This window comes from Pogonomyrmex barbatus, unplaced genomic scaffold (assembly GCF_055798465.1).
Source record: "Pogonomyrmex barbatus isolate J1 unplaced genomic scaffold, ASM5579846v1 scaffold14, whole genome shotgun sequence".
Lineage (NCBI taxonomy): Eukaryota > Metazoa > Arthropoda > Insecta > Hymenoptera > Formicidae > Pogonomyrmex > Pogonomyrmex barbatus.
In genome coordinates, this window is record NW_028297110.1 from 2,767,027 (window position 1) to 2,780,455 (window position 13,429).

The 13,429-nt window shown below is 42.6% G+C and overlaps 1 protein-coding gene across 2 annotated transcripts in view; it reads left to right on the forward strand.

Moving 5' to 3' along the window:
* Nucleotides 1–13,429, forward strand: part of LOC105425091 (uncharacterized) — a 37,377-nt gene that overhangs the window by 18,479 nt on the left and 5,469 nt on the right. For both annotated transcript variants that reach the window (XM_025217769.2, XM_089072945.1), the window contains exons 6-9: nt 253–691; nt 1,124–1,224; nt 2,151–11,804; nt 12,342–12,787. In XM_025217769.2, the coding sequence (XP_025073554.2) occupies nt 253–691; nt 1,124–1,224; nt 2,151–11,804; nt 12,342–12,787 (10,640 nt within the window). The remainder of the gene's footprint in view (nt 1–252; nt 692–1,123; nt 1,225–2,150; nt 11,805–12,341; nt 12,788–13,429) is intronic.

The window sequence follows — 13,429 nt, forward strand, 5'->3', positions numbered from 1 at the left end:
AAATGAACTCGTCCTTTTTTGACGACGTAGAAAGATTGATTTATTTACTGCCGCATTTGTTCTTTTCCTACGTGGCCCGATCGTAGATATTGAAAAATCGAGCGGAGAGGAAACCATATGACATAGCCTTTCTATTGTGTCGCGTTAATCTCGTTTATGAGAATTGAAACACTACGTGTTTCTCGATATCGATCGAGAAACGAAACGCAACGCGGGGACGCAGCGAAATGAATCATCGATATTACTGTGCAGGTGACGCTCAAGGAGATGGAGGATCACAAGGCTTCCACGCATCCGCGCGTCCTGTGCTCGCACTTCGAGCTGGCGGGCGATCAGCGCGAACACTACAAGCACCTGTATCTACCGGGAAGAGATGCGCCAACCGACGCGGCGCGCGATGCCACGCTCACGGAGATGGTGTGCACCAAGTGTACCAAGAGCTGCCCGAGCATGGGCGAGTTACATCGTCACATGTTGGAGTGCGGTGGTGATCACGCCTGGTTGCTCGGCCTCAACGGCAGCGGCAAGAAGAAGTGCAAGTGGCGGCCGTTTGGCAGCCGTAGCCGTCGACGGCGTCAGCGCGGCATGAAGAGAAACATACAGAACTCGCAGACGCAGCCGCGAGTCGTCAACGCGGATCGGCCCAAGGAGAAACAGACACCGACCGGTCCTAGAGTCCGCCCGAGTGATCGTAAGAATCAAATTTGTTTCGGACATACTAACGAAAACTGGACCGGAGTCATTTCAATTTTCCGCAAGGGCTTGATATATAATTTTTTATCTCTTACACTACTTTGTAGACGCGCTCAAGAATGAACGAGTAAAAGGTGCAAGAAATAAATTAAAGATATAGAAATAGCTCAAACAAATGAAGCATTTTTTACAATTATCTTTTATATAGAAAGACATTTATCTTTTTTTTTTTTATAATTACATGAATTGCAGGTTAAAAGGTATCGATGCAAGATATATATATGATGTGCTCTTTGTCTGCGTTCTTCAGTGCCTAGAGGAGGAAAATGAATTTATGAGAAATTAAGATTTGATTATCTTAGCCGTTAAGACTTACGAATCGTTCTCGTATATAGCTTCACTTCGATCCATCACTCAAATTTGTTCTCAGGCGAGAGTATCCAGAAAATGCTGGCCAATTTACCAGCTAAGAGAGCTACGAGGAAAGTTCTGCAGGACAGCATGATACGATCGCAGGGTCGACTTCGTAACGTAAGTAATTTAATAGCGTGGAACAATGACTGCGTTGCCTTCATAATACACTCGATCAAAATTGGATCGATATTAGAATTGTAAAAGGGTATTACGGCGCGTCAATTATAATTACCGGCTGCTTTAATTAGGATATTGACAGCATAATATCTATCTTAATGGACTCTCTATCTAAAGGTTTCATGATAATACCGTTGGATATTAGACTCGAGTAATTTCAATGCAGAAGTCACATGTGCCATACTTAAGATCGCATAATGAAAAGTTACTTAGAATGTCTTCCTTGATCTATTTTTAATACTTTAGTTACCGTTCAATTCTTATTATCTAAGAAAATTATTTAGTTTTTCTTAATAACGCTTCGAGTATAAACAAAAATGATAAAATCGTAGATAACTTGACGTGATTTTGAGTATTAGCGAGACGAACCACCGATGACGTGACCAAGGGAACGTATTACTTGGTCAACCTGGATGACGCAAATATCTCAAATAATCGAGGGAAAGTCACGAAAAACTCGAGACTCGTCGAAATAATGATAAAGCGTTATTACCTTGCGCGCTTCGTCGCACACGAACGGAGGCATCGATTAGTTGACATACGCGCTCGTCGAAGTATACATTTCCATGATCGTGCACACAATCACGCAAGCAGGGCGATTTTTATGCCGCCGTCGTACTCTTTTTTTTTTCTCTCTTTCAAAACGTTACTTTTCTCTCTCAAAAACGCGGTTTTGTACTTTGTACGTTTATCGACAATACATTTATGTAAAAGTAAATTGTAAGTAGAAATGTAATTACGTAAGATGAAAGTGTAAGGGATTATTAGCTTCTTGAAGAAAAGCTTAGAATTTCGTCAGAGCGACAATGAAATTGAATTTTTCGGCGCAAAAGTTGTAGCGGCATCTTTGGACTTTGTTGAAACAGGTGCAGACCAGAACGAGACCTCGCATGATCGGCGACAATTCGTCTCGGATCTCACGTAACAAAGCTGCCTTGAGGAATAAACTGCTGAAGAATGCTAAGTCGATTCAACGGAATCGTTGTCGAAGTGATAACATTGCAGCAGTGATCGAGAGTGTCGTGAGGAAGTGTCACGAGACCGAGAAGAAATTGGACAGCGATGGTGACAGGAGCACCGAAGCTGAGGACGAGAGTAAGAAGAATGCCAAAGAGACGAACGAAAGTTCGTCGAAGGCGATCGGCAAAGCTGCGGATGTCAATGATAAAACTGTTCGTACGAGGGTCGTTGGGCAACCTAAGGTTCTCGGTAAGAGGAGAAACGTGAAGAATCCGCAATTTCAAAGCAAGGGCGGTAACAAGCTGGCGAAAATAATGGGCAAGTTTGTGAAGTTTAAGAATAGCGTTACGTCCGAAACGAAGAGCGAAGGCGAGGAGACATCCTCCCCAAAGAGTACACCAAAGAACGCAAAGACGACGCCGAGAGTAGCTGATAAAGACGAGGTCAGTCCCGACGGCAAGAAAATATCAACCGCTGGAATAAAAAGCAAAAATAAATTGACGCAGGGCATACTGAAAAGAAAGCGATCCGTGGATCCGGTGGCATCTTTGAACGCTTCTATCAAGGCGAAGTCACAATTACGAACGCAGGATGGTAAGTTTGCTCGTAATCCGAATAAGGACTCGTCAGCAAAATCGGAAACGAAAATGGATGACGGGAAACCGACCAAGGCTGCCGATTCGATCGAGGTTAAGCCAAAACCGAAAACGATGCAGAAATCGAAGAAGATGGAGATTCAACTGCCGCGAAGAGTCACCCGATTGTCATCCGACAGCGACAAGATGCCAACTTTGGAACCAGTCGTGCAGATTGTTTCCTCTAATGAGGAATACGCCGATAAATCATCAAATGATTTGCCTATCTTATCGCCAGTGATAGGATCTCCTCAGGATCAGAAAGCGTCTCGAACTTCCGCAAAGAGTGTTCTGAAAGAGAAAGAGGCTAATGTCGATCTCGAGGTTGTCCCTGAAAAGAGCAAAAAGGAGCAGAAATCGACAAGAGAAAGAAAGCCGAAAGAAGAAACAAAAGATACAGCAAAGCGAAAGAAGACTGATATAATTGAAGAAAATAAAATTTCCAAAAATAATGTAGGGCTGCTAAAAGATGATAAGACGAAAGGCAGGAAAAGTTTGCCCGTCACAAGTAATAATAACGGCGAAAATAACAAAGAAGAAACGTCTAAAGGAGAGGTCATTGCAAAAAAAGATTCAAGATCGAAAAAGAAAGAATCATCGAAGAAAACTCGAAGCAATTGGAAAACTAGATTTGTGAACAAAGATTTCGTGTTGTTGTTGGACATCCCATCCGAAGTGAAGAAACTATTAAAAAATTTCTGTCCGGAAGATAGTAAAGAGGCTGTCCTGAACAGATTAGAACTTGCATCCAACGATTCGAAATACAACTTGAGGCAATCGATACCAGGATCGAAAGTGCTTCAAGCGAACGACAAAAATCCGAAAGAACTCGATGACGAAATGGAGGAATCGAAGGATATGAGCAAAAAGGAGAAAATTGAAGCAATTAGAAAACCGTCTAGGAAAAATGTCGAGAAGAAAGGTGACGAGAAGAAAACGAAATCGGAGAAGGATTCAGCTAGCAACGTGGCCTCCAGCGTAGCTAATGTGGCTCAGAACGAAAAAAGTCAACAAGATAAAAAAGATGGTCGAACTGTGAAGGAGATCGCGATCGATAGTTCCGATACGGAAAGCAAGACTGATAGCAGACAAACGAGAGGATCGTTGAGCGACAAGAGTGAGTCTGCCTTGGAAATCGCAAGCGATAGCTGTCGGAAGAACAGCGGTTTGCTGGAGAAACGTCGCAGTCGTAACAAGTCGGTCGACGAAGATGAAGAAAGCAACACGGCCATGTCGGAAGAACAGAAAAGCAGCGAAAATATTGCGTTAGGTGAAAAGGAAATCGGGAAAGAACTCGAGGAAGATACCGATAAAATCTCTAAGAAGGAAATGCAAGGGGAAGGCGACAAAAATTCCGATGATCATTCGGATTTGACGGTAGTGAACATTAATTTGAGCCACTTACAGTCAGAGACGAGCAACCTGTCCATCGACAGCGGCAAGGAAAATTCTTTGGAGACTACCGTGAACGTTCCCAGCAAGCTGAAGGTAGGAAGACCTAGGAAGACGTGGGGCGCGCGCCGCGAGAAATCGTCAAGGAAGAGATCCTTGAACAACGTCATCGGTATTCTGACGGAGGGCATGAATATCCCTGTTGAGGCGCAGCAGAGCGTGCAGGTACTCACGGTTCAGACCAGTCTAGACAATTCGGACAGAGTAGCGCGAAACGGGAGCGCGCAACAACCGAGTGGTGATGAGGACAACGTGCTCGCGGGGGATTCCGCGTTCAGTGAATTGTCGGATCTTGCCAAAAGCGAAACGGAATCTATGGAGAACGAAACGATTGTGGCAACAAGTACGACTGGCAACCTTCACACAGACAGCGAGAGGAATGCTCATGCTTGTCCTGATAAGGCGCAGGACAAAAATACCTTCGCTGATGGGAAAGTCGACGTATCGCCGAAAGTCCCGATTGCTAAAGCGTGTTCACCAGCCAACGACATCATTCTCGATTTATCTAAAAGAAAACCCAAGGGCAAGGGTTCTTTCTTAGAGAAAATTGTATCGAAGATAGCCAAGCAGAAGGACGCTCTTCTAGAAGGTGAAGTAGGTTCTCTGCTTGACACCGCGGCCGATGAATTGACTAGTATCCTCGACGAGGTTGGACCTACTTTAGCTGATAATATAGAGAACACAAATTCTGATGAGACAAATCATATCTCGAAAAATTATGATAAAAATGAGACAGTTATGTCTGATGATAAAGAACTGCCCGCGATTGTCAATTCTGAAAATCGAGCATTGGAAAATGATAAAATCAATATTGAGAGTATGGTTTCTAAACATTCGACGGATTCGTTAAAGACTTCAGATGATCTCGAAGAAAACTTGACAACGAAGACTAAAACTCGAAACGAGAAAATTAAAGTAGATAATATTTCGGATATTGAAATGAAAGACGATAACGTGAATAGACAACTGAGTGAGATAATGCATTCCATTGGAAAGTCGCTGAACGAATCTTGTAATAATAAATTGGCAACGAACGAAGAAGTAATTACTCCGACAGAAATTTTAGAAAGTTCTGCATCTGTGACCGATACTTCAGTTTCCTGTTCGCTAATGACGACGCCGAAAGAAAATTTAAGAAAACACGAAAGAAAGCAAGACGTCACGAAGTCCAGGAGAAAAGCTAACAAGAGATTCGCGGAGGATGCAAATTCCTTTAAGAAAAATAAAAAGAGATTAGAAATTGCCGAAGAAAATGTTGCACAGGAGAATTTCAGGCCAGATGACATCACATTGAAGTACAAAGAGGCGTCCGATATTATAAATGAATTTTCAAAGAAAGATGATACTACCATGGAGACTTTAAACGCAGATTCCGAAGTCGAGATACCGAAGCAATTGGATTTACAAAAGAATCTCGCGAAATCTGAAAAGGAATTGAATCTTGCGAAAGTCACCGATCTTCAAGAAGCACCTGCGAACATTGAAGAAACCATGGACAAAACGAATCCCGAGAAAGAAGTGACCGTCATCGCTAGTGTCCAGTTAATAGAATCAATCGAGAAGAACGCCGATTCTATGACGTTATCTTTAGAGGAGAACATAGAATGTGAAAAATTTGTAGATGAGTTTCAGACTCGAACCGATACGAATGAGCTTTCATCTAGGCGTACATCGAAAAGAAAATCACAATCTGCCTTATCTGAAACTTCTCTAATAGATGCTGCCACAAGTATCCCTCAAAATTCCGTAAGTTCGGCTGATAAGATCGCTGAAAAACCTTCTTCATCTACGAAGGAGCAGTCTTTGGAATCAAGTGATGCACAATCGATAAAAATTGGGACCACTGACGAAGACTCGGACGTTCCTTTAGAAAAATTCTTGCATTCTTTCATTGAAACAATATCTGAGAAACACAAAGAAACTACGGAAGAGAATCTTAATTTGCCCTCAAGATCATCGAAGAAATGTGACTCGAAGAAGAAATCGTTGGCTGATGAATATCTGAAGCTATCAGAGGACAAGTCTGCGAAAGATGCTTCATTATTCAACGAGGAATCCAACGTCATAGATTCTAACGAATCCTTATCCGTCAGCTTAGAACAATTTAAAATACCGGAAATAAAAGATCTGACACAGATCGCGAAGAAACGGGGTCTTCGAAAGAAATCACTCCCAGAGGATGGTCGCTGGAATGGCGGAAGCGTTTCCGAAGAATCTCGAATAACCGAGGAACCTGCGGAGCCTAGCGAGATATCAAACTTAATCGAGGAAAAAATCGAAGAGCGAGAAGAAACAGAGAAAAATGTTGTGGGACAAGAATCGAGAATCGAGAAGAGACTTGCGAGATCGAAGTCTTCAGGTTCAATCGGGCTTAATCCTTGTCTAACCAGAACGAGATCTGCGTTTAAGAGAAAGACACAGCTGTTGAACGAGGATCTTGCCGATTGCAGCACCCGAATTCAGAGCTCTGAAAGCACGGATGATTTGTCCGAGAGTTCATGCGCTAGCGAGTCCAGCTACTTCAGGAAGAAACGATTCGCGAAGAAGAAGAGGAAGGAGGAGACGACGGTTAGTGACAGCGCACGGGGCGACGCTTCTTTCACGGACTCGATAGCCCTGAAGAACGATAAACAAAAAGAGAAATCGGACAAGACCATATCGTTGCTCGACGAACACCTCGATCTCTCCGATGCGGACGACATTGACATTCCTATGGACATTCAAGCTTCGTTAGAAAATGCAGAAGCTTTGGAGAATATCGAACGGGAATTTGAACTCGCAGAAAAGTCTTTGGACTTGCAAAACGAAAACGCAGACAAGCCAACGACAGACGACGCAAACAAAGATTCTTGCGCCACCGAACGACCGGCATCGAATAATCACGATCCTCTAGATAATCCAGTCACCCCGAAGAAACGCGCGGCTGGTAATTTCGTGGTGGTACATAAAAAAACCGGTGAGATCCTGATCGTGGAGAAGAAGAAGAAATTAACGAAGGAGGCAGCTAGGTTCTTTTGCAACGTGTGCACTACCAGCTTTACTCGCAAAAGTTCTCTGAAAAAGCACACGTTGTCGCAGTCCCATTTGTCGCAGTTAGCAAAATCTACTAAGGACAATGTCGAGTCTATTAACAACGGTACACCTGAGAATACTGAAGAGAATGACAACGAATGGAAGAACAATGAAGAAAATGAGGATCAATCGAAGGGCGTTCCAGAAGATCGATTTCACGAAACCGATCAGAAGTCTTTGGAACCGGACGAAAATTATGTTTCTTACGCAGATAGTATGGAATCGACGAAATCTCTGGTAGATTTCGGAACTACGCGGCAGACGTTGGAAGACAAACTGCTGGATGAGGAGATTTGTAAAATAACCGAGAACATGAGTCACGATGAATACGTTCTGACGGATCAAGTAACACCAGAAGAGCCGATGTTGTCGTCAACGCCGATAAAGCCCGTACAGAAAAAGCAAGAAGATTTGGGACGAAACAAAAATGGCGAGAAGAAGCGAAACAGATCGAAGAAAAGGAATCTGGCGGAAGAACATTTGCTCTTAGACTCTCCTGCGTTGGAAAAGTCTAAAATCGATTCAGACGAGCTTTCAAAATCAACCAACGACGTACGAGCTTTCTCGCCATCTTACGATCATACTTCAACAAAGGAAATGATAGAAACGATAAAAAAGATCGAAGGTGAAGAAAGTGTAGACATCGCTGAAGCAAAGAATCAAGAAGAATTAATTGTTAAATCTTTGAATGAGGAAATAAATAGTTCAAAATTAGCCTGCGACATCGATATGAAAATTGAACAACAAGTGGAATCCACAAGAACTACAAGAAGGAAAAAGGTTTCCAAAGTGGATAACGATGACAAAGAGGAGACTCCAGTTTCAACTGAGACGAATCGTTTCAGTTTGAGGCCCAGGAGAAGTAAAAACATCCAGCATTACGAAGAATCTGATTTCGAAGCTGATGTATATTTTATGGATACTTCTACGGAAATTAACAGCGACGAGATAGAAAGTAACTATGACACGCAAAAGAGGCAGAACGAAGTGGAAGAAGAAATGAACAGGAATGTAGCGCAAGAAAAGACGCAGATTGATACTGAAAATAAGAATTCCGAGGACGTGGAAGTCTCAAAATCGAAGACAGATTTGACGGGTGACACCAAGAAGAGGAAACGTGGCAGACCGAGACTTAAAGATCGAATTGTTCCGGATTCGAGTACTATTTCAGTTCAGGCGAAACCCGAAGTTAGCGAAAATGACGCTGGCGCTACGGGTAATGTTGATGAATCAAAAATCAAAGATCAAAAATTAGATTTGCATACCAAAGAACGTCTTGACGAGACCGGCAAGGCGCCACATGTTAATGCGAGTGCCCAACCTCCTAAACGGAGAGGCAGACCTAGAAAGAATCCTATACCGGTTGCAAACAATTCCTCAGTACAAACAGATTCGAGTGCCTCCGGATCAATAAAATCAAATCTCGACGTAGTGAAAGAAAAGACAGACGCGATCGAATCATGTTCCAAAACGCTTGTCGAAGAAATCGCATCGAATGGTTTGACAAGTTCTTTGAATCTGAACGCGGAATCTTCACCCGCCGTTCAGGATCATATCCCGGAATTGAGTTTATCGGAGACGAAGAAAGATCTATTAAATGCTGAAGAAGTTCAAAGTACCGAGCTGAGCAATTCCGAAGATTGGCAGAAAATAGAATCTGCCGATATTAAGACAATCGACACCATGCTCGTAAAGAATTGCGAGAATACGCTTGCCTTCAATGTTTCATCGGAAGAAGATAAAGTTGAAATATCAACGCCGTCGGAGATGAATACGTACATTGATGATAGGGAACGTGTGTCAGAGAATAAATATAACGATGATATGAATGTAAACGTTTTAACGAATCTAACGACGATCGAAACTGCAGTCGAGCTTCCTCCACAAGTGAGCGAACAAACATCGATCAGTGATTTGAAATCGATTGAATCAAAAGCGATCGAACCCGACAGCAATGAGATCTCCGACATACAGAAATTGCCAGATGTCTCAGAAGAAAAACAAACAAAGTCAGAAGGGGATTTCCCCGAAGAGGAAAAAACTCTCAACGTAAAGCTTTTATCAGAATCAGAAGGCAGCGAGGATGAAACGTCGATCATCGACGATAAATCTCTTCCCGTCGTAAGTTCTCACGAATCCCAGAAAACGATAGATAATTTAGAGAATGATAATATTCGCGACGAGGGAATGATTCAACTAGAGTCGTCCAACAAGAGATTATCTAGGAAGTCGACGAGTAAAGAACGAGAAGCTAAAAAATTGAAAACATCCAGGGGTAGAAAGAAAAAGGTCAAAGTTGCCGAATTATCTAGCGATAGCGAGAACGAGGATGACAGAATCGAATCTGCTGCTTCGAGCAAGAGTAAAATCGTGAAGAGTGTGTTCGGTCGAGTGTTTGGCGGTGAGAAGGCGGACAAGGTGAAGGAAGTGCTAAACGACTGGGTGTCGCGGTCGGAAGATGACTCAGACGTGTCTAGGAGTGCCTCGGAGGTGAGAATCAGTGTGCGCGGACCGACGAAGTTCCCTGAGAATCGACACAAGAAGGACAAGAAGTGCCACTCCGAGACGAAGAAGGATACCGAGCGATCCAAAAAGAAAGGAAGTGACAAGTCCGGCGGTGAGGTTCACGGGAAGTCGAAGAATCGGAAGAAGCGGGAGAAGGATGTCGAATCGATGTCGGAGAATTGTGCCGAGTCGCCGATCAATCCGGCTAAGCGAAGGCACAGAGAGAGTAAGATGAGGGCGGATGAGAAGATCCTAAGAACCTTCGACAACGAGTCGCCGATTGTTTCAGACGAGGATGATGAAATGAAGAAAACGAGCGATCAGATTAACAGCGATCATTTGAACGACAAAGATAAGGAGTCGAAGAGGTATCACGAAAAAGAATTGAATAAAGAACGAACAAAGGATAAAAATTTTACCTCCGAGATCTGGGAGAGTCTTCAGGTCGGTCACGACCTTCATGGGAAGTCGAAGAATAGTTTTAGCTATCGTAAAAAGCAAGACGCTACCGCGAGGGACGAGTCGCCATCGCAGCCTAATGTGTTCAAGTGTAGACGGAGGGAAAGTAAGACCAGAGCCGGCGAGATGATCTGGAGAACCTTCGACATCGAGATGGAGACCGTATGTTCCGATCAGGATTCCAGCGAGATGGACGAAATTTCTAAGGAGCAGGAGAATGAGGAGTTTTACGAACCTAAAGATCATTCGAATTCAAAGAGCAAACAAAAGGACGATGAAGCTTGGAAAAACGTCAATTCGATGGATCAGGAAGAGAATGGAACGTACAGTGGACGCGGTAGGCTCAGAAAGGATTCGAACAGTCGAAAGAAACAGAATATCAACGTAATTAACAAAGCGAAGTCAGGTGAAAAGAGGGATTTCGAGAATGAGTCGCCGATTCCTTCGAGAGATCAGGAAACGAAGAACGAAACGCGAAACGATGAAACGGCGCGATCTACGAACGAATTGAGAAATCGATCGAAAGCCTTGATCAAAGATAATATTTACGACTCCTACGGTGAGTCGATTGTCTCGAAGCACACGAGTAAAGATAATCCGGATAAATTGTTACTACATTTAGATCGGTCATCGAGTTCCAAAAAGAACAAAAAGATCAATGAGGATTGGAAACATTCGGCGAAAAACTTAGAATTCGATCGGGAGGACGATCAGCCGATGGAGAAGGAAATTGGACGAAAAGACGAGGAATCCGCAATATCATCGCGTAGCAGTTTATTGGCCGAGGGATTAATAATGAAGAATCAATTGGCTGATATCGATGAAACTTCTCAGGCGAATCGAGAATCCGACGATAACGATAGTGACGAGGAGGAGGAAGAGGATGATAATGATCTCGGGCGGCAAAGAATGTCGCCGCTTTACGCTCGCGAGACGCCCGACAGCTCGATAGAAAGTAGCTCCAATGAGGAAGAGGAAGAGGAGGACGAAGAGGAGGATGGTGAGGAGGAGGAAGAGGACGAGGAACGCGTCACGCACGAGGATAATTCCAGAAAAACGAATCCCAGCGAATTCTCCGGGGAGAAGATCGTCATCAGGTCACCGTCGTCGGGTCACAGGTCGGATGTGGTGACGATCGCGCCCACAGACGCCATCGAGGACAACGCTTTGGATGTACCGAGAGAGATTGAGTCAACGACGGAGACGCGGCAAGGCAAGATCCTTAACTTCGACGAGGAACTCTTCGTCGAGTGTTGCTCGAGATTGAAAGCCACCAGCGAGAACGAGCTGAGAGGCGCGAAGAAGATTAAACTGGATCACACGGAATCGTATCATAAACGAGAGGATCAACCGCAAGGATTCAGGGTTAACAGGGATCGTTGGAGAGATGTGGAAAGCCAAAACAGTCTCGGTAGTCTTCTAGAGTCGGTAAATCAGGTGAGTATAATGCGAGAGATGTGCTTAAATATATATCGTATATTAATGAATCAATTATTCTATACGCAAAATAACTGTATTGTTTATTTTATTCGAGTATTTAGTGTCTGTATTAGTTTATCTTGTTTAGAGATAAATATGAAGCTTTCAGTCATGGTAAATGGAGCTATTTGAAATTGTGATTGCGTATTTAATAGATTAAATGAAATTTTTCAAAAATAATGCTTATCAAAGTTCGATTAATTGGTAAAATAATTAATTGCAAATTTTGGGCGAACAAAATAAATTTGAATCAAATCTTGAATCTTAAATATATTAATTTTTTAAATATTACCTTCTATGCTTGTTTTTAAGCTTTTTTTTTTTTCACTTTAATTTTTATAAATTTGAATGTTCCACTATAAGATTTATAAAAAATAAATGTAAGATATATACATAAATCATTAATGAAAATTTATTGGTCTTTTTCTAATTATAATTAGAAAAAAAGAGAAAAGTACATTGTATGAAATACATGTTATTTGAAAAAAATTCTAGTTGCTTGGCGAGGAGATGTACAACAGCCATGATAAGAGCTATCGAACGCGCGGCAGTGAACAATCGAGCAGATCGGCTAGCCCGGACGCGTCGCGAGTCGACAATCTCGGCTACGAAGACAGCCTGGACGTGGCGTTTGAGCACAATAACAAACTGCGAGATAAGATCCAGCAGCGCATGAGGGAGAGCGAGAATCTAATAGCCAGCACATTCGGCCAGAAGATCAATGATGACGATCATCCTGATGATGATAAGCGGGACAGCGTTGGAAACTCGTACTCTTCGAGTATTCACGAACACGAGCAGTTGTCAATGTCGGTCACGTCGGATAGAGAGCCGCCAGAGTCTTCACCAGGGCACAAAAACAAAGTGAATTCAGCATTAGGCGGTCTGCATAAGGCGCTGCTGTCCAACTTGTTGCACAGCAATGGCAAACATGATCATAAGTAAGTATCCTGATTCTTAAATTCTTAAATTTATATGGCAAACATTTTTTTTTATTATGATCACATAGTGAGAAGTTTCGGGAAAACTACAAATTAACAACATTTTATTAATATAATGAAAATATATATTACGATAATGAGCTTTTCAGTTGGACGTGAATAAGCTTGATAAGTTTAATAAGCTCTTGAACTCGGAGAAGGTTCTTCAAATTCATAAGTGCTTCATGAATAAACTCGCAGGATTTTCTTGGCCATACAGGCCGGTGTTTACAGACTTACGCCAAAATCTTGTTTTTCTGCTAAGTAACTTAATTTGTTTTCTTAGCGCGCTTACAAGAGATACAGTTTGCTATTCCGTTTTTATAGGCACTACCTACCTGGATGTTAATACTTCGAAGTTTTATCTTTGTATATAAAAACGCAAAAGCACACAAATTCGAAATTCCGTAGAACGGAATATGTGAAGTTAGTATTGTATGTGATTAAAAATATTCCGCTGTATTTTGCAGAGGATGGCTCGCGTATCAAAGCGCATTTTTCAGTTTCGCATCGGTTCAACACCTGTTGATCCGCTCGTTTATCCGTCCGCGCTGCTATAGCTTTGCTTTCATCCGATTTCTCGGTTACGCTAAACTAGATGTA